Here is a 22,139-nt window from a genome sequence, read left to right on the forward strand (position 1 = left end):
GATTGTACTATATCATGATACAAACAGAGAGAGGAAAAACGAGTAGATTTCATTATAGAGTTACAGTATGTAAGGGATGCTTGCCAGAGACGACCTGTACTCTTGTTCACACACACAAATTGTGTCCATTACATTAAAATAAAATGTGCAAAATGTAACACAAGACCTAAAAAAAGAAGGTGAGGAAAAGACTGAAATCTGTGGTGGTTTTGGGTGTATAGCAAAATTAACATTCCATTTAAACTTAAGCTTAAAGAGGCAGTTTTAAATCATTGAATTTGGACTCTTCTTCTTGGCTGAAAACAATATCAATCTTTTGTCTCTTATTTGATTACTTTTTACTTTAAATTTCATGACTCCCAAATAAAAAAGAGCACAGTATGCAATGTACAATGTATTGCAATGATTGCTAACATTGTATGATACCTACTCATGTACAGGTAGTCCAATGCTTATGCAAAATGTTGAACATGTTAGTTGTACTGATATTTTTGTCAGAAGTCAACATCCAAGATGTTAACAATATCTCTATTACAATGTATGCATATTGCATGCTTATTTCTGTTCCAATTCAATACCTCTCCATACCATTCAGAGTGATTTGTACTGTAGATCAAGCCTTGGAAGGGCGAGGACGTGATCATTACCTACATGTATGATACACGTTGTACACTGTACCCGTACAGTACATGACAGTAGAGACTTTGGATCGGGTAGATGCCCTCCTCCCGTCCCGTGGTGCTAATTTACTTCCACACTCGGTGTGTGCTGACCACCCAGAGGACTCTTAATGCTAATTATACCTCTCTATCCATTCCTCCCCATCCTCGCCATGCAGTACTTATTACTTGAGTTGCTATGGGAAACCTTGTTTGCCCTTTACAGAGTCCCCATCTCAACAAAGCTGCAGTTCAGTGCTACAGTGTAGAACGTACAACTGTACATGTACAAGAGATACCATACATGTAGATAGAGTTAGGGAGGGATGGAAAAAGAAAGAGGAAGGAGGAGAAAGGCAATATGATACCTGTATCTCCTAGTTTGTCTGTACCCTATCATCAAGCATTTGTAATTAAAGGCATTATTTACCATTTGCAGATGAAACAAAAACGGAGCTTTAGTGCTTCAAAATAGCTCTAAAATGTGAGTTAGGGATAGAAACAACAAATGTAATCAATTGAATCAGTATTGATAATCAATGTTCCCAAAGTATTATTAGTAGAAAAGATGAACAAAAGCTATTATAAAAATGTTTCTAGACTAAACTGTCTACTGGTTTATTGAGAAAAATAGTTATATCTTATATTTTTAGGCTTTATTGCAAGATTTTTGTAAGGTAGGATGTTTTATCCAACTGACCCACACATATGCATGAAATGTGATATCTCAACATTTTTTAAATCACTGCTCCCAATGGTATACAGTACCTTTAAGATTGTACTGGACCGTCTCATGTATTATAACCATCGGACATAGATTATTTGAAAGATACAATACATAATGTACATGGACATCCCATAATGAAGTATGTACATGACCTTACATAATGAATGTTTTTGTTGTCATTCATTTAAAGAGAAAAGCACTGAAAGCTTTACAGGCAATTTTTCTTGGGGGGTTAATAATTTAGTGTCATTTTTCAGTCTCTCCAAAATGTGTTTTGTCCTTCCTTTTTTACTTCAAAGATTCACAGTTAACAAGGGAGTGTAATTTGGATCAACAATTCACTTATGTTTGTCTAGCGGGAGCAATTTCAAGGTAGCAGTACAGTGTAGCATCATCTAGTTACATGTAGTATGTGTAAATTGATTTTGAAAAATCATGAAAAAGAGAGAATCTGTGGGAACAAAATGTATGAAAGCAGAGGTTTCCCATACAATCCATGAACAAAAGAATTTCCCTTCCACTCGTTCTCTTGTGCATTACAAATATCGCTTGCCGTATTTTACCGTAGGTCACCATGATAAACTGACAACATCCTTGGACTTACTTTGTCATCTGTTTCTTGTGTGGCGCATGGGCCACTGTGTTTATACTCGATGTTAAACATGTTGACACAATTACTTCGTGATGATGAAGTGATAATCTGAGAAGGACTAAATTTCAAGTTGCTGAGACATACTGTATCATGTACATACATTGTACAATGTGCAGTATGTACAATTGTACACTGTTCTTGAGCAGGTCTGGTTGCAGGATTAGTGCATTGTCCTACAATATATGATACATGTTCATAGGTGAAGACAGTAGGTTTGCTTTTTTTTGGGGGGGGGGATTTTTCTTTTAAATGCCTGTCACGTGGATGAAGATTGAAAACATGAAATACTGTAGGCAATGTACAATTGTATGAATCAGATCTGCTATAGGTGGGAAGCTCTCCTCACCCACCTTGAATTTTGCTCACATTGCTTGATGTACACATGTAATTTTCTCTTGCATAATTTTAAGTACTGTAAAAGTGGATATTTTCAAGCGAGTATTTTTTGGGCTTGGCCACACAAGATGAATTTTGTGTGTTTTTAATTCTGCGAAATCAGGACATTAACTACTGGAACGTATGGCATGCAAAAATATTTGCATGCTTTTATTTTCGTGCTAGGGCAGCTTCTTGTTGCGCAAAATGCGAGAAAATTTCCACTTTTACATTATATGTAGTTACTGTACTGTGTATTGCATATGTACATGTAATCTGTAATAAGAAGGATTGCAGTATCTAAGGAGTATAGCGTCAAACTTTTCTCTAACAACTTGGAAACAAACAAAACACATGTATCCCCTTGTTCACTTCTCTGTGCACAGGATTATACATGAAGAAGGCTACTCCGAAGAAGACTGTAGGCAGTACAAACCAGTGGTGTACAGTAACACAATCCAGTCTATGATCGCCATCATCAGGGCCATGGGATCACTCAAGATCGACTTTGGAGATACGGAAAGAGCAGTGAGTATTGGGCAAGAAGGTTTGTGCTGTGTGAATAAGTGGTGCACAAATGCTTCCAAAGCATTGTGCAGATACGATATAAACAAAAATTGTTGAATAGATTTTATAGTGGAAGTATACTAGTAATACAGTATGCTGATTCATAAATGAATGGCAAGATTTGATACTTAGCAGACAATTAGCAGACATATGAAGTACAGTATTAGTGTACAATTTTAGGAAACCAGATGTTGGTATCATTTAATGGCTGCAGGTATACTGCTGTAGTGGTATACAAATAGTGCACCCATATCATCATCTTTAATAGTCTGTGGCCATTTGAATGATACAATATATGGCATCAATATTGCAAATACCATGATACCTTCAAAGTGCATGATGTTATCACATATCTTTCAAGCACTGATGAGTTAGTATAAGTATAGAGTAAATCGTCATCCAAGCATAAAAACGAGAAAATCACAAGACATGATGCATGAGTAGAACTTGACACATCAAACACAAACTTAAGTTTTACTCACGATTGATACATTACTCTTCATCGATATAGATAATTACAAGGTCCTATGTCAGTTTGTCAATCAGTTGGAGTAAAAACAACTCAATGCTATTTAAACAGTCATTAATTCAAATTTATAGCTTAAATTTGTACTGAATTCATGTTCTTCAACATATATGGTTTTGTATGTATTTGTATCGTGTCAGTTGGACATTAAAACTGATTTGCACATGTACAGGTTCCCTGAAATCGTGTTCAAAGTACTTCACTCTCATGATATAATATGAACAATTGATATCCTCTGTGTTTTGTCAGTGCAATTTCTCACAGAAATGTAACATATTTTGCCAAAATAAGCACCAACACGTTATCCAACTTCATGCTTTCGGCGCTGCAGTGCGGACGTCAGCAGCCCACTTTGAGGTACACTTCTACATTGCTTTAATGCATACTAAATATGCAGCATCACTCAGCCGAGAGTTCGCAGAATATCCAGTATATTTAGAAAGTCATCGTGAAATTTGAGGCTAATGTAATCTCAGTGCCTGGCAGGATATTTACAGAGCCTTGCTTTACATTGTGATAGGCACTGACCAAAGTGTCCTGCTTGCATTTTTATAGGCACTTCTGGCAAAACTTGCTGCACATGACCAGCATATCATCAGCAATGTCTTGTCTTCAGTGTGATATAGATTTTATTGCACCATTAGAGACATAATAGAGTAAATGACTTTCAATTTCTTTGTACCATTAATCTGTCGCAGAATTAGAAAGGAGTGATGTAATTTGACAGAGAGAATGTCTATTCTTGAGAGTGAAATGAAAGAGTTTATATCCCTAATCATATTCTGGCTCACCAAACAGACTAGTTACTGTCAGTTTTGATTTAAAGTAAAGCACTGTACACCGAGCACTGCCTCGTGGACAAGTATTACTTTGATCTTTGTGTAGAATTACATGTACTTGAATCTAGAGCTAAGTTGCCTCCATAAGCTGATTTTTTAAAAGCTCTCTTCAAATCTAATATCCATTTTTAAATGTCAAAATTTTCTTAATTTGAGATTGCCTTGTGACTTAACAACATACATATGTGTACATACATTACATACAAGTTCATCTGTTTGTGGTGTAGTGTTGAAATGTACATTTGCCCTTTAATATCGACCCTGTGAGTGAAATCTGTAGTGCCACTGAATCCTTGCACTCTGCATGCTATCAGAGACATCACTAAAGTTTGACCGTCAAAGTCTGTCAGTGGCATGTCCAGAAAACATCAGGAAAGGGAGCATCTGAAATTCTTCAGCAGGGTACAAATGGCTCTCACAAACCCACCAATGTGGATTCAACATCGGGTCTAGCTCTGCCCTCATGAGCATTGCCTCTGGGCCTGTGCAGGAAATGTGTTTCAGAGTTCCGGAATAAATGTGCTATCATTTTATGTTGGAGGGATAGATAAGGAAGCTATTGGGAAAGGAATAAGGAGTTGAATTTGAGAATATGTTTCAGTGCGTCGTGTGGTGCTACCAGAGAGCAAGTGAGATGATTCTGTCTTCATCTCAGGGGGAGAGTTTTTCCTTTTGTCTTGGTAGAAAGGTGAAATAACTTCTACAAGTTTCTTCTGAAAACATTAAAGTTGAAATATGAGAACTTGGTGAAAATCATGTATTGTGTATGCCAAATATTTCACAAGGTTTTTTTCATTTTCATGAATGTCATGAGTCAGGTGGTATTTACAAATTTAAAAACAAGTGAAAATATTAACTCTGATCCCGATGTGAATTTGATGTGCATGCATACATTTCTCCATTCAGTACTGTACTCCACAGTCGCAAATTTAACCACTTGCGAAATTGTCAAGAAGTCCAGAATTGCAAGAAATTAGACTTGCTAAATATATGGCATACATACTGTACAGTAGTATGCCTGGAAATTCATTGCTTTGACCTTCCATGCACATGGACAAACCATTGATATTTGCTCTAAAATGGACACTTAATGCATTGTATTGCAATCTCATACAATATAATTAAGTGATCATGAATGCTACATTATGTTCTATAATTGATTATCGATGATCGACAATTTGACCATACCAGTATCCCTCAATCTTCCGTGCCAGAGTAAATTGCATGCAACTTGTTTGGGAATACGATTGCTAGGGCACAATTGATCATCATGTGATCATTCTACTTTAGCCGCTACTGAACAGGGAGGGCTTTTCAGGAATAAAGGTAGGGTACACTGATTTTAATCATTTTATACTTACAATCTCAGAATAATCCAAAGCAACTCCTTGTCCCTAGCAAATTGCTTCAGCCAGACAAGTTTCTTAGTGGACCCTTTTGATGTATTGCAAGCACTCCAAACGGAGGAAGATGAATTTTGAGCCCTTCTGAGAACTACGTAGTACTGTACAATGTATGTTTGAGCTATAATATACAGTGAATACAATGTACATCAAGTGCCATCTTTAATGTGTCATAGTGCTTTGGCTGTAGCATTTCCCCCTGGTGTGGTGCCTCAGTATTTTGATGGTTGTGTTTTTTTTTAACTAATCTATTAAGAATGAACCTCAATTCACTGTGTATGGGTGAAGTAAACCAGAGGCTGTACTCAGACTATCAGCTGAGAGGAGAGCCAGGTTTGATTTCACCCCAAAGTGGCATAAATGATGGCCCTTGTGCTGTCCATTTGCTGTGAGCTGCATAAATGGTGCTGGACTGTCTGGTGAAATCGATCCAAGCACGTCCTTATGGCCAGAACACACTGTCTCTGAAAATGGCTCATAAGAGAAAGTTCACAGGCATTACAGGTACTGTACAGTGTAGGTACAAATGTCGTCAAACCTGTGTCATAGACAAAATGACAGTGATATCAGCAGCATTCTCCACATAGACACTTTCTCTTTGCTTTGATCTATTTTTTTTTCCTTCTGAAAAAATGAAGGATCACAGCTCTCCTGAGGTTTTGTAAAGCCCGTCGTTGTACAATGTATGTATATCGCCTCGAATAGCATCCTGCATTGACATTCATTGGCACTTGTTCATTTTGCATACTGTTCAACTCAAGCCTCGGACGCAACAAGGCAGTGTTTACTTGTGGATTGCCACTATGAAATAAATAAATGGATAGATAGATAGATAGATAGATAGATAGCTAGATCGATAACTAGATAGATAAATGAATGAATAAGTGAATAAATAGATAAATAAATAAATAAATAAATAGATAAATAAATAAATAAATAAATAGATAGATAGATAAATAAATAAATAAATAAATAAATAAAAATAAAAATAAATGAAAATAAAAATGTTAAAAAAAATAAAAAATAAAAAATGCAGGAAACTATACCTGCAGTTACCTTTCACAGATAATCCTCAACTGGCCTTTAACCCTCGAGCTTTAATGTGAATGCTTGGTAGAGGATCGGATGCAGTGGCAGTACCCTTCTTCATCCACTGGAAAGATTAATGTCACACCCCCATGTGTAAGAGTGCCTGTCCCAGATTAACGCCAGCACAGGGCACCCATCACATACAGATCCATCTTGTTCATTACTCAGCTGTAAGTTGTCAATGTAAAGGGAGCTCTTCTAACTGATTGTGTGCATCTGTAAAACAGGGTGCTAGAGGCATGATACGTGTACTTACAGCATGTCTGTTAGTCGGGTTTTCTTTGCCTCATCGATGTAGCAATACTCCAGAATTCAACTGGCATTAGTACAAGGGGATCAATTCATTACCCTATTAAAACTAACTAGCCTGCTTACACCACACACATAATCATATATTGGACTAAGGGATGTGCCAATGACAAACTCTAGAACATCAAATGAATTAGTCTGTACAGACAATACTACTTTTTACAATCAAGTGACAACTTGTTTTTTTCTTGTCATCTACTGATCGCTGTTTTTATGCCTACGCCACGAAGTGGTGCCGGAGGCATTATGTTTTCGGGTTGTCCGTCCGTCCGTCCTTCCGTCCGTCTGTAATGAATTTTGTGGACAGGGTAACTATCAAAACCTTTTGAGGTATCCTAATGAAACTTGGCATGTATGTGTATTAAGGGATGAAGTTGTGCCTATCACTTTTTGGTGCACATGCTCAAGGTCAAAGGTCAAAAGGTCAAGGTCAAATGCTTAAAATTTCACTATTTCCCCCATATCTATGCAATGCCTGAAGATATTTTCTTGAAACTTAGTGTATACATGTATTACCCAATTAAGATCTCTGGTGAAAGTTTGGGGTCACGAGGTCAAAAGGTCAAAGGTCAAAAGGTCAAGTAAAATGTTAAATTTTCACTTTTTTCTCTTTATCTTGGAAATTGTTCAAGGTATCTTTATGGAACAAAATATATATACGTGTACTGACTGGCAGTGGTTATCTAGGGAATTTGGGGTTCATGGGGTCAAAGGTCAGGGGTCAAAGGTCAAGGGCAATACTTCAAAATTTTACTATTTTCCTTATATTTATGCAATGCCAGCAGGATTATTTTTTTAAAACTTGATGTATGCATGTATAACCCACTAGAGATTCTCTGGGATTTTTTTTTTTTTGCCAAGAAGGTCAAAAGTCAAAAGGTCAAAGATCAAGTGAAAGCGCTGAACTTATTTCTTTCTCCATATCTCGGAAGTGGCTCAAGTTATCTTTAAACTTGGTATATATTGATGTATATGTACCTGCCTGACAGTGATTCTCTTATGAATCAAAGGCCAGATGAAAATGATAACAATTTACTGTTCAATACAGAAATTGCACTTTTTCTCCATACCTTGGAAATTACTCAAGTGCGTAAACTTATGAAAGGGTCAAAGTCAAAGTTAAAGTTCTTAAATCCCCAAATACATGCTCTCCTATTCATCCAATTAAACATAGGTCGAGGAAGGTGAACATTCGACACATTTGTGACAAACATGTCATTTTAATATTTTGCCAATTTTGTGAAAATGTAATCACACATTGTCCACATGTACTATACACCTATTAGGAGAATCATGCATTATGGCGGAGGCATACCAGTCGCCATAGCGACATTTCTAGTTTTTTTCTGTACCAATTTGAAAATATTGAACAGTCTTCAATACAAAGTGCTGCACAAATAAACTTGTACATTAAATTAATTATTATGCATAGCCATAGGGCTAGATACATACAAGACAATGACCTGCCCCGTATGCATCACGCAATTATGCTATCGTTCACACATAGCGAAAAAAGAAAATCACTCAGCTGCACTCAGAATCTCCAGACTGCACAAACCTAAACAATAACCTGAATGTGGACCTTGCATGTGGTGAGTTTCATTTCATATAGGATTAAAAGAATTGATGATGTTCATGTGTGTAGTTCACACTTGCCAGTGCACAGAGCAAATTATCACAAGAGTTTAACAAAAGCATCAAGCTTGACCAATTTTTGCATCACAATGTGTATCACGAGAGTGAAAGATATTTTGTGTACACACACAAGGATTAATTGTTTTCACATTGTGTCTCAAAATTCAATTTTGAAAAACTATTGAATTGTGTGTATGTGTGTGTGTGTGTGTGTGTGAATGGGACAATAGATAACTAAAAGCTTTCAATATTAAATTTCAGGAACTTGATGATGATTTCACAATTAGGGTGCAGAGTTCATGAACACATGTTTGTTAAGTAAATACTCCCCAGCTCAGAACAGGTTAAGACTTCAGGTAGCAGCTATCAGTGGAAATTGATATCCCCACCGAGGATGTGGTATGGTACTATTGCAGTAGTGAAAACAACTGCAGACAGGACTTGGCTCTCGCTTGCATTCTTTGGTGGTTGGTCTACCATCTGTTGTCCACAACTTTCTCCTTTCGGATGACCTGTACATAAGATAGTACATGTAAGCCCCATTTTTTACAGTCAACTCCCGTTACAGCGAAGTCCTCGGCTTTCTTTTGTTATACAGTCAAAATTTCATTATAACCAAACAAATAAACAATTAAAAACAAAGAGGGGATAATGGTTGGGACCCTAATTTTTACTTCATTGTAACTTTAGTTTCGTGTATAACCATTTTCATTAAAATGAGAGTGCACTGTATTTAGGTTCACACAACATATCTCATCGTAAAGGTAAAGTTCTAAGCTTTGATGATTAGCTTGTACATTTGTAGTTCAGCACCGTATGGATGCACTCAAGGGTTAGCAATCCTAAAGGTTACTATAAAACCAGATTTTTTTTGGGCAAATTTGCAAGGAGCCAAGATTCATGAAATTAAAATGCGCATGAAAGTTCATGTGTACACTCTATGCACTTAATGCCATTGGCAATTCATGAAAATTTTGTGCTGCAAATATGTCTTGATTTACAGTAGTTGATAAGTACAAATAGTAGAATCATAAGACGTCTTAGGGTTTATGCTCTACACACGAGCCATGGAAACGCTTCAGAGACCACTGCTTGTGATATGAGTGGTTCTGTAAAAGACATGTACCGGCAGTATGGTGCAGTCTGGTATACTGAGTAATAATATGAAAAAGTTTTAGTGTTTGTTTATGGGCAGGTCAAATAAGTAGGGAAAGTATCACTCTTATATTCAACCGGAAAATACACCGAAGTGATAATAGTTTCCTCCCAGGAAAACCAAAAGGAATCTTGAGCTCTGCTGGTTCCACTTCTCTTTCGTTATCAACTTTCTTTTGGATACAGTTTATCTTGCTTTTTGTTTTGTGGGGGGGGGGGGGAGTGTCTGTGCTTAAACATTCACACAAACAAGTCAATGAAAAAAGCACACATCATTATCATATTAAAGGTTCATGCATATCATGATACTAATAGAGAGAAATGATTTAAAAGCTAGTGAGAAAAAAATGTACAATGTACAGTAATGATTGTGTGACAGTGTAGGTGTGATAGCCATCCAGAAAAAGAATCAACTTTTACAGATGAACAGTCACTGTAGAGAGCAGGTTAATGAAATGATCCTCTGCAGATCAGGGCACAGTAGCAATGACAAGAACAACTAGAACAACAACAACAACAACAACAAAAGGATTTTTAGACACAGCATGGATTGACACAAGTGTACAACATGTAATGATCTTCCCACAATTGCTGTATGGTTATAATTTGTGGATCAGTCAATGCCTCAGAATAGAGGGAATGGTAGAGAATGAGTTTAGGTTAATTTGATTGTTAAAGCTGATATATGCGCATATATACATCAAATACAGGGTAGAGTTAAATATTACATGATCTCTCCAAGGCTCGGTTTCACCTTGGCTCAATTGACCCCACCCTTATTCTGTCGCCATGGCACATAATTCCTCTGAAATTGTTCCGCTGCTGGGGGGGGGGGGGGGGGGGGAGATCGATGAGAGGCAATTTCGATTTGATGTGCTCGGCATTTGTGTTACTAGGCAGCTGGCACCAAGCGGCCTGAGATGTCGCGGAGGTAATGAAGCAGGACGAACATGCCATTGATAGGAATCCAATAACACCGTGTCCATTCCCCCAGCACAGCTGCAGCCTTGTGATGAGACCTCATTGTGTGGTGAGATGTCTCAATAATGCACAGGCCAGGAGATCTGGCGATGCATGTCATCTCTGTCCAAATCGCCATATCCGTATTCATTTCCAGCATTTTCACTCTCATCTTCTCTGCCAGGGGGAATGCAATAATTACATTGTTGTACAATCAACAAAATTTCAATGATTTTTCTTTTCTTAGAAAGGCAAATTAAATATTGATAGCGACTCATCATCAGTTACATCTAATATTCAAAGTTAACTCAATTGTACTCAAAGTGTGTACCCTTACAATGTATGTGTTTCTGCTATTGCCGTCATATTGTCAAATCACCATGTCAAAGTGGTTGACAATGAATGAGGATTATGTTTCATATTGTAACAATTGTATGGGAAGAAACAATATTAAAGTTTATAAAATGTTTGATTATGAATCACCAGGGACAGGTCTGTGCATACAGCTGTACCTGTATCAAACTCATGGAACTCCATCCAAGCAATCACATGATTTTTATGCTGTGCCACAATACAATTTGCAAAATTCCAAGAGAAATTACTAAATGTTACCCTTTCCCATATTTAAAAGCAGTTACTGTAAATTGTTGGATGAAGGTCTAAAAATGGGATAAATCATTAAATCATTAGTAAATGACATGATACAGCTGTATAAGCTATCTTGTTATAAAAACTACCATAATGATTATGTGAATACTGTAATTTCATGGGATGCCTGAAAATATAGCCTTATCAGGGCCATGTACACTGTCTAGTACAAGTGGGTATTCTATTCTATTGGCTTCCAGGATAGCATGATTGATATTACAGAGGCACATCATGTGGTGAAATCCAAACAGCCATTAATAGTAGGGAGATTCTTTTTCTTGTACATACATTTTGTAGTATTCGAGTGAAGTGTTACTGGAGAGTCTGAATCTAACATAATTTGTATTGCTGTTTGTTAGTGTACGGTTTTTATGTGTGTGTGTGTGTGTGTGTGTGTGTGTGTGTACTGTCAGTTTTGATAGACGTGCAGGCATTCTACTGGGCAAACAAACACTTTGCGCCATGTTGGTTTCTAAAATCAAGCTTGTGACTTGTGAGTCTGGCTTATTAATTACAGCCGCACACTTTGGTAAACGTTTGGTTTAAATAACGAGTTATTATCGCTCTGGGGAGTGAGAAAGTGGGGGGGGGGTAGAGATGGAGCCTGAGCTTGAGAAAACATGGATAATTGCTGGTATGGAACGACAGTGACGCAAGCAAAATTAACGGCTGCATACAGTGAAACAGGAAATTACATATTCACGTTCGAACGCCCTACAGAAGGTAATCCCAGTCAGCATTATGAATGTGTTTGCCGTGCTAGTGCAGCTTGGATGTGTGCCTCAAAACACTCCCTGCATACTCATAACGGGATCTGGAATCAAATTTCAGAACGATAACATGATAAGCTGGTGTGAGATACATGTACAGACTGTTTTCCCACACATCTCCCTGGCTACGTATTTGTACAAATCTAGATGATTGTTCAGTGATTTAGAATGTGGCAGTTTTTCTTGAAGAGCGGATGAAATGGGAAAATATCAAAGCATATACACACCAGGGTTTTGTAGGGATAATGTGTCAAGAATGAAAAAACAAAACAAAGCAAAACAAAACAAAACCGAAGTTACATAAAGCAATAGAGCAAACTTTAATTTGTACCCACTATGTATGTACAAGTTTGTAGGTTAGTATGCACCATAGGTGTGCACATGACATCCATCGATTCTTTTATTTCAAACTGTACGTGTACTGCGCTTGTTAGCGGTAATTATTTTTATGTAGTTATTATTACCATGTCATCACTTGCTTCAGACTAATGGTTAACTTTGCTCATAAAAGGGCCAAAATGTAATTTTGAAATGGAAGCAATTTCTTGTGTCTTTTAAAGGGTATGTGATTGCATTTTATTCTTCATGCAATGAAAAATTAAGGAAAGTAATGTCATTGACATCACATACAATATTGTCATCACATCACTTTTGAAGTTAAATGTTATTGTGGTTTCAGTTCTATTCACTCACAAGATGTCATGTAGCCAAAAGTATTCTGTGTTCAGTTGTACTCGGGTTTTGATGATCGTACTGTTTAGGTTTGCTGCTCTCCTCAATGTAAGATTCTCTTTTGCGGGATATATTCTTTTTGCTGCAGCATGTACTCTTTCAAACACAGCAATATGTTTCCTAAAGTACTTGTATGTATGAGTGCTCAGTGAAGCTACAGGGTGAGATAGTTTGTCAAAGTGAAAATTTTATGGCACTTTATTTTGTGGGTTTTGGTGTGCTTGTTGCCATCATCATGATATTCAACTTCAAGGTAAAACTTTCTTTACTTTTCTGCTTCTTGAGTTTAAAGAAGACATACAGCTGTATTTACTTTCTAGGAACTACATGTACCAAAGCAGAAGTTCTGTAACCACAGGCGGATGTCTCCATGATACAGTACCTTTATTTACAACAAAGGAAGCAAGATTCACCACATTTAAAAAAAAGAAGAAGATGTCTTGAGAGTTTGTAAAACCTCAGTGTTAAGAGATATCATTCGCTGTAGTTTTGAGATAGGCATTTCACATCAATGGCCATTCTATGGGGAGCATTGAGTCAACAAGATGCTTCATCAGTTTTAATCGAGTGGAGTTCTTCGTACTGTCTCTGTCAGTGGAAGTTTTCAATCACTCCACTGATGCTCAGAATACAGACACATGATGAAAGGCTACAGGAAGATGTGGTAGAGTACAGGTCACTGGGGAACATCCTGGACAGTGAGGTTATCCTAGTAAAGTGACTACTGCTCCTGCTACCTTGGTGTCAACGCCCATGTACACCACACTTCTTTTCTCCCCAATACATTTTCTCTGCTTTGCAGCAAAACTTTAGCTTCAAAAGAATATCTGATGGGGAATGTCCTCTCCCTGGTAAAAAGATGTAAATTATGATATCAGGATTACCTTCTCTCCCTCTTCTTCTTCCTCTTCTTCTTCTTCTTCTTCTACTACTACTTCTTCTTTTTCAATGGATTGCACTTCTCCTTATGATGACAAAGGATTGTGATGGTCTTCTTTTTTTTTGTGGGGACAAGGTGCACATAGGCCCCCCAAATATTTAAATTTCAACTGATAATTGCTGAAAATTGTCAAAATCCTTCATTTAGAAAACAATTTCAAGTAAATCTTTAGGAAGATAATTCTTTCTGATATCGTTTTGGAGGACAATTTCTTGTTGCCATTCCTAAAGGGAAGATTAGTTTTCATAAAGTCATCCGTGCTATTATGCATGGCATGTCATGTGTACATGTATGGCTGTAGCAGGAGCTCTTGAGAAACTTCTTCCTTCTTGTCAATGTCAGGCCCACATGTGGCCTGAGAGCTGTTGGATGGGTGTTGCATGGCTTGCCATGTGCTCCTTTCCTACCCTGAGACTGAATTTCGATTGAGTGAATTCTTCAGATGCCATCATGCTGCTCATCCCACTAAAACCAGGATGTCACTTTATCACCCGGAAACCAATTGATGGGCATGGAGTAATGTTCCCCCTTTATCTGGAAGATTTAGGGAAGCTTTCATCAGGGGCAGATATTTTATTTCTTGCTCTTGGGCCTATCTCTCTTTCTCTGTATGCCGACATTGGCACTTCACTTGTCATGCTAATTTGCTCCAGACCTACTCCACTCCAATGATAACATAAATAACCAGTCACCGTCTGTTTGATATGCCTCTCAGAGTGAACAAGCCCATTGATTCATATACTTTAAAACGGTGTCTGGGGTCAATAAATGTTTGATTTGCACTTACTAACCAGGGTATCATCGTTCAGACTTGGGAGTTTTAGTGCAAAATGTATTACTGACGGCAATGTCAGAATGGACAAGTGTATCTTTTAACAGATTCATGTCCACACACCTTTACAAATTTGTATTAATTTTCTAGTCATCTAGCTGTTTGACATGTGTGAGCTACTACTTCTTTTTTAAAGGACTGACACTGATAAGGATTGGTCGGATGTACACCAACATCTGTATTATACCGCGAATGGCTGCATCGATCAAACAATACTCTTGAAACTAAGCTGGATTTCCTGGGTGTATTCCAATGTACTTCCTTGTCCGTTGCAATATGCTCACTTCTGCTACAGGAAGGCATCTAAAAACAGAAAAAAAAGGCGAGAAAAAAAAAGGACTGCCGGAAATTCAGCCGCAAAGATCAACATTGAGAGGACAGTTTGCTTCCACTGATGCTGCGCTGATGGTTACCAATTATGTGTTGAGATTGTCAGTTCTATGTGTAGCTTAAGATGCTTGCTGACCAGTCAAGCACAGAACGTTGTTTGTGAAGAGTAACCAGAGCTGCAGTGAAACACCTGATAGGGAGTGCCAACTTCTACATATTTATGTATGTTGCCGATGGGAAAACAGAGAGGCAATGTATAGTTGTTAATTTGTTAACAGCTGTAAAGTCTCTGCCTTTGTCTTTTTAGTTGGTGCTGTTGTTGCTGTTCAAAATAACTATGACGTGCAGAATGAATTTGTGAGTGATGACAGGCCAGGAATGAGTGAGGAGGACACAAGCTGAAATGCAGCAAAGTTAAAGTGAAAATAACACAAAACAACTTGATGAAGTAGTAGTATACATAATGCTTCTTAGGCAGTCGTGTACCATTAAAGTAAAGTGTCACGAAAACAATGTGGAATGTTTTATATCAGTCCAGTAGTGGTACACGTACATGTACAACGTACCTGCTGCATGCTATATAAGGATTAGCACCAGCACCGCCTGTATATTGGGTGGAAGCTCGGTGGTCCTTTTGATACAATGCCTGTGTGATGATCAGAGGGCCATTGGTTCTATTCCAGCCCGAGTATATGTATGCCCATGATTTTTTTTTTTTTCAATCACAGCTACTATCAAAGCACTGATTAATCAGTGGTTAATTACGTGGATGTCAGGCTACAATGTATTTGTCAATCAGTTGCAATAAAAGAACCTGATGCAAGAATTCACCAATTTTAATGATAATAATGCAGATACAATCATACTCTATTCACAGAAGTAAAACGTACACATAGTAGTATTAACTTTTGTATGAGAATTACATAAAAATGCAGCTTGGTACATGGTGTTTTGACTAACCAACAGCATTCACAAAGGGAATTGTAAGGATTAGACCCTCTTTGCAAAGTAATTGTTATAGCATTATCCGCAGGAAGGGGGGGGGGTGGAAGAAGGGACTACCATAGGATTTGTACTCAGTATCCGTCAGAAGTGTGATTTGAATTCTCTTATAGAACAACAAATGATGTTTCGTTTGAAAAGCCATAGAGGATTATAGTATTCAAATTGCGCTGGTATAGACAGAGTGCATGATGAAGGCCACTGTATTCACGCTTCTATCTGTCTAGTCTATCACACTAGCTGTTCCTGCCTTTGGGAATTTGAGGCATTATTCCGATAACGGCACATATTTGGCAGATTAACGGCCAGAGTTATCAGATGATTTTCCTCTCTACAGCATTCTTGCTGAAATGTACACATTTAATTTCACAGACCATATGCCTATTAGAATGTCAGTTTGTCAGCTATTGCTAGCGTGAATTGAATAAAGCGATTAATGGATTATGGGGAGATTCCTAAACATCCATCTGTTGCTCAATGATCCTCTTTCAGGATAAACTATGAATCATACCCTTTGGGAATTTTATTAGGCAGCAGATGTTACCCACAAAAGTAGGCAGCGTTTATTTACTCTTTGGCAGTACTAGGGTTGTTCACACAGCACCTTATCTTCGATGATTCCTTCCTCGAAACATGGGCTTGTTTACGTTTTTGCTAATCATTGGTGTTTACACTCATAATTTGGGTTAGCAAGCACCAGTCATTGATAAAATTGGTGATGCTAATTAGATTTTTATAAAAATCTGTAGTCTCATCAGGCATGAGATTTCTCCGTGGATCCGCGGATTTCCGCGGATTTTGACATTCTGGGGAGAAAATACACAGTCGGGAAAATTTCCGTGATTTTCCTCTTTTTCTTTTTTTTTCTTTTTTTTTTTTTTGCAGCCACCATATCTCGCCGTGTGTGAATGGTGATGAGTGCATTTGTCAGCGGGCAGCTGTGCGATGTTGCATGTTTCATGCGTGAAATGGATGTGAAACGTGCGTGACGATCAACTTGTATACTGTCGCTTGCAGTGTGGTGTGATATGATGCACACCTGTGAGGCTGTAACTGCGTATTACGTGTATCATATACACTGTACTATCAAGGAGCTTCGGCATGCATGCTGCCGCAGCATTCAGCGCGATGCGTTGACCGAAAGATCGGTCTGTATCTGTCCGTCGGGGAATGTTCTGCGGAGACTGCGTCTGGCTTCACGGATCTGGACAGCGTTATGGCAAAATATAAAAGAGTCCTCCGGACAGACGGATCTTTCTGTCTACGCGATGCGTTGACTGAAAGATCGGTCTGTATCTGTCCGTCGGGGAATGTTCCGCGGAGACTGCGTCTGGCTTCACGGATCCCCTTCGAGTCCTCCGGACAGACGGATCTTTCTGTATACGCGATGCGCTGCTTTTGTATCCCGCTGATTACGTTGGCGTGACCTACATTTGTCATCGTGATTTTGTGGACCGGTGAGAATATTTCTTTCTTCAACGAGAAAATGAAGACCTTCGATAAGGATGACCCTCGTGTAGGGGATATTGACACAGATGTCTCCAATACAGTAAGTTCAAGTGGCAGTGGTTGGAATATGAAGTTGATCTCCCAGAACCAGTTTCGTCTTCTAACCACGTTAGGCCAGCGAGTCAATCGACTTCCTCGGGACCTGGAACTTGTGATACATCATCCGCCGCAAGGATTCGCTTTACATTTTGGACTTCATCCAACAATACTTCATTTGCTTGGTCTACATTACAATTAGCTGTTCATGGACTTAACCGGGTCTACAAATTTTTGTACCTCCTGGTAAATAGGCAGTCTAAGTTAGCTGTTGCATGGACGTAGAGACGGTCAACAATGCTGAGCTGCATGTATGATTTATTTTCAGCTGTCTTACATACATGATTCTCTACTAGACTACATGGACCAAGATCAGCAATACTTTGAAGTTTGCCTGGTCTGCGCACTGTAAACTGTTAATGGACTAAGGTAAAGACAGCCAACAATGGCAATGCTAAGCTGTGATTTATTTTAATCTTTTTTTTGTACCGGTATGAACTGAATCCAGCAAGACGTCACCTGGGTGTACATTACTGTGATTTATATTATGGCCTCACATTTGAGTAGGTCTTAGGTATAACAGTTAAGCATACTATTCCTTCCTTTAGATTTTGCAAGTGTCATTCATGAGTTCAATTATCACAATGTTTCTCTGTAAAATGTACCTCATAACAATAGTAAATTTCAGTTGTAAAATGCATTAAAATGAGTTTTTTCATACCTTGAATTTCAAAAAGTCCTCACCGTGGGACGTGGGAGGGGGTCGCTACGCTCCCTCGCAAACTCTCTCCTCCTTTTTCAACTTTTCTCTGTCTCATGCCTGTCTCATGCAAAGTGAGCATTCCTGGGAGAATGTGACCCTTTAGAATTGTGTGGACAGTGCAGCTGTAGGACGGTACCATGAATATGACCAGAGATAACTTGTATACATTTTTATACGCCATATACACGTATGTAGCAAGTCTAATTTTTTTTTTTTTTTTTTTTGTTAATCAGGACTTCCTGACAATTTTGCAAGTGGTTATATTCACAAATGTGGAATACAGTACAGTACAGTACTGAAGGGAGAAATATAGTTTAGAGTTAATATTTTTGGCGTGATTTTAGATTCATGAATAGTACCAGACTCACGAAATTCACTGAAACAAAAACCATGCAAAATTTTTATGCCTCCGCAACGAAGTGGCCGGAGGCATTATGTTTTCGGGTCGTCCGTCCGTCCGTCCGTCCGTACGTCCGTACGTCCGTCCGTCCCGTTTTGTTTTTGTCGATATCTCAAGAACCGTGTGGTGGTTTTACATCAAACTTGGTATGAGGGTATATCCTTGGGGGATAATACTTTGTGTGGATTTTAGGGTCACAGGGTCAAAGGTCAAAGGTCACAGGTTATTTTGTGAAAAAAATTGAAATTTCATGTTTTTCTCCATATCTCGCAAATGGTTCAAGGTATCTTCATGAAACTTAGTATATATGCTTGTACCGATGGGCAGTGATTATCTAGGGAAGTTGGGGATCATGGGTCAAAGGTCAGGGGGTCAAAGGTCAAGGTCAACTCCTCAAAATATCACTACTTTCCTTAAAATGCAGTATGCCTGAAGGTTTTTTTTTTTTTTAAACTTGATGTATGGCATGTATTACCCAATATATATTTTGGGGGAAGTTTCTTGCCAAAAGGTCAAAGGTCAAAAGGTCAAAGGTCAAGTGAAAGTGCTAAATTGCACTTTTTCCTCCATATCTCGAAAGTAACTCAAGGTATCATCATGAAACTTACATATTTATGCATGTTCAACCTAACAGTGATTCTCTTTGGAACTGTGAGGTCAAAGGTCAAAGGCCAGGTTTAGATAATGTCATTTAATATTTTGCCAATTGTGTGAAACTGTCATCACACATTGTCAAGACATTGTACTATAGACCTATTAGGAGAACCATGCATTATGGCGGAGGCATATCAGTAGCCGTAGCGATATATCTAGTTTGATGTATACAGTGGTATGTGCATATTTCTCGGTAATGATGTTTGATTTGTAGGCCTACATGATATGTATCATAATGTACAGTATAAGGCTAGCTTGCTTGTGTACCTATCAAGGTGTTGATATCTGAGAGTTATTCAGTGCTCCAAGACTTAACCACCAGCTTATTGATATCTGTTTATATGGGTTGTTTAATAGCTACAATGCTGTGCGATGGGGATGTCAAGTTTTTAGTAACTTCAAGCACTTTTATCTGTCAATTAGTACATAAAACCAGCAGGAATGGAACTTTGTACATTTGTTGTCTTGGAGACAGGCTTTACATCAGCAGATGGGAAGTATGGTTTACATATAAATTACGGGGGGAAAAAAGAACTATAATCTCTTCAGATCTGTGTAGGCGTGTGCAGAAACAAAAAACAAAACAAAACAAGACAAGACAAAACAAAATCATATAAACAACCAAACAAAAACAATGGTATTCCCAACTGAAAAACCATAATTTTTTTTTTTCACAGGATTCTTTGGCTGCTCTGCAGCACGCAGAAGAAATATTTGATGGCATCCTGCGAGGCAATGCTTATGATCACTTCACATAAACAAAGCTTGTGTTGATACAATGCCCATCCAGATAGACATGTGAGAGACACTGCCATATAATTTCATTAGGTTCAGAGTCCATTTTGTTTTATTATGGTTTTACAAAGAAATCAGTGGGGGAGGGGAGTTGGAACACGGATAAGAGCTATTCTATAGGAAACACCTGAGATGCCTGCGTGACTAAGATAATATATTTACATAGTGGTAAATAAACATTCAATAATTTGCTATCGGGCTGTCTAAAGATTAACAAGCATCGTGGTCTTGAATAGTGTACAGTCTTATGTACCAGGCAGTATACTTTAAGTGTAGAACTACTGTGTCCCTTTTATTTCCAAACTTGTGAAAATGTAGGGAACATCTCTCACTTCTTTCTCCCATTTTTTTTTTGTCATTTTTTTTCAATGGCAGGCATTCATCTTGTGAAGGACATTCTTGTATTGAAGGTCTATGTGTATTTTTATGATATACAATCTTGGCACATGGCAAGTGCATTGTAATTCTCTGCAGTTCAAGGTAATTTATTTGTAAGAAGATGAGTTATACATACAGTTTCATGTCACCATTTCTAGGACCAAAAGACCGAGGGCGTGTAGACAAAACATTTCATGTGCACTTTATTTTTATGAATCTTGGCTCCTCATAAAATTTGCGAAAGTTTCATGCTTGCAAAAAAGTGTCTGGTTTTGCAGTAATTCTATCTTCTTGACTGAAGATAAAGATATGAGTTTTGTGAGACTTGCAAATGAATGACATAATCACCTCATAATTTGTATGCATGTAAGCAGGGTTCTACATAAGCCCTTGCCCGATTTCCTCAGGCAAGTATAAATCAAGTGAGAGTCAAAGAGAGGGGGGGCGGTATAGAATGTCAAAGTCTCAAACATTTCCACAAAACAGTCATAATTTTGGTGGCAAGCAAACACTGACACTGTACAAGGTGATGATTTCAAATGTGCTATGTGCAATTCAACGGGAGGGTTTGGAGGGAATGACATCTAATTTGCAAGTATGCAATTCCAAGACAAATATAACTGTCGCATGCTGTGCAAACATTTGAGGCATTGAAATTTTGTGACCTAAGTATTTTACAGCTCTGATTTTGATAAAACTTCTAATCTCTTGATTTGATTTCATCTTGTCAATTTGAATGTGGAGTGATGTTCTACTCTTATAAAGGAAAAAGAGTCCTGAGTATGATTTGAATGTTGTGTGATGACAAACAATTGACTAATAGATGATATCAATTAAATATCATCTTGAGCTTTTGTTTAGCTGTTGAGATGCTTGACAGCTATTTGCAAAATTTATTGGGGCATCTTCTTTGGACAATTGAATGAAGTATTGTACGTTCAATGTAGATACATATGTATCCACCCTATCCCTAACCGTCCTCCTCAGCACATGATAGATTATATTCTCATGACACTTCATCTGACATTTGTACTCTTTAGGCAGTGCTGCAAATGACTTTCCTGTCAAGCTGATGAAACTTGTAATATGTTATAACTAAACAACCTCCTTGACTGTCTCAATAATGTAAAGTATTTTGTATATACTGCACATGATTAATCACCTTTGGACACTTCCTTAGTGGCTATCATTGATGATGACATTGAAATTAACTTAGGACATTACTTCCCGTAGCTAAAATAGGGTATTCCAAAATCCCATCAACAATTTGGGCTTCTTGAATGCCTCAATGCCTCATTTTCAAGGGAAATAGGAATACTGTCTATTTTTTAGGAGGCTGCAGCATATTTTGTCCTCTCTAGCTCATGTCGTTTAATGAGCGTGAAATTACAGTATTCAAGTCACATCATATGGTGTGATTTTGACTACAGTTTGTGTGGTAATATCATTAAATG

The 22,139-nt window shown here is 37.9% G+C and overlaps 1 protein-coding gene across 2 annotated transcripts in view; it reads left to right on the forward strand.

Moving 5' to 3' along the window:
- The window catches only part of LOC139719956 (guanine nucleotide-binding protein G(i) subunit alpha), an 86,488-nt gene that overhangs the window by 10,964 nt on the left and 53,385 nt on the right, over positions 1 to 22,139 (forward strand). For both annotated transcript variants that reach the window (XM_071631337.1, XM_071631336.1), the window contains exon 3: positions 2,800 to 2,941. In XM_071631337.1, the coding sequence (XP_071487438.1) occupies positions 2,800 to 2,941 (142 nt within the window). The remainder of the gene's footprint in view (positions 1 to 2,799; positions 2,942 to 22,139) is intronic.

This window comes from Diadema antillarum, unplaced genomic scaffold (assembly GCF_040938485.1).
Source record: "Diadema antillarum isolate AM-2024a unplaced genomic scaffold, OU_Dant_1.0 scf00000117, whole genome shotgun sequence".
NCBI lineage: Eukaryota > Metazoa > Echinodermata > Echinoidea > Diadematoida > Diadematidae > Diadema > Diadema antillarum.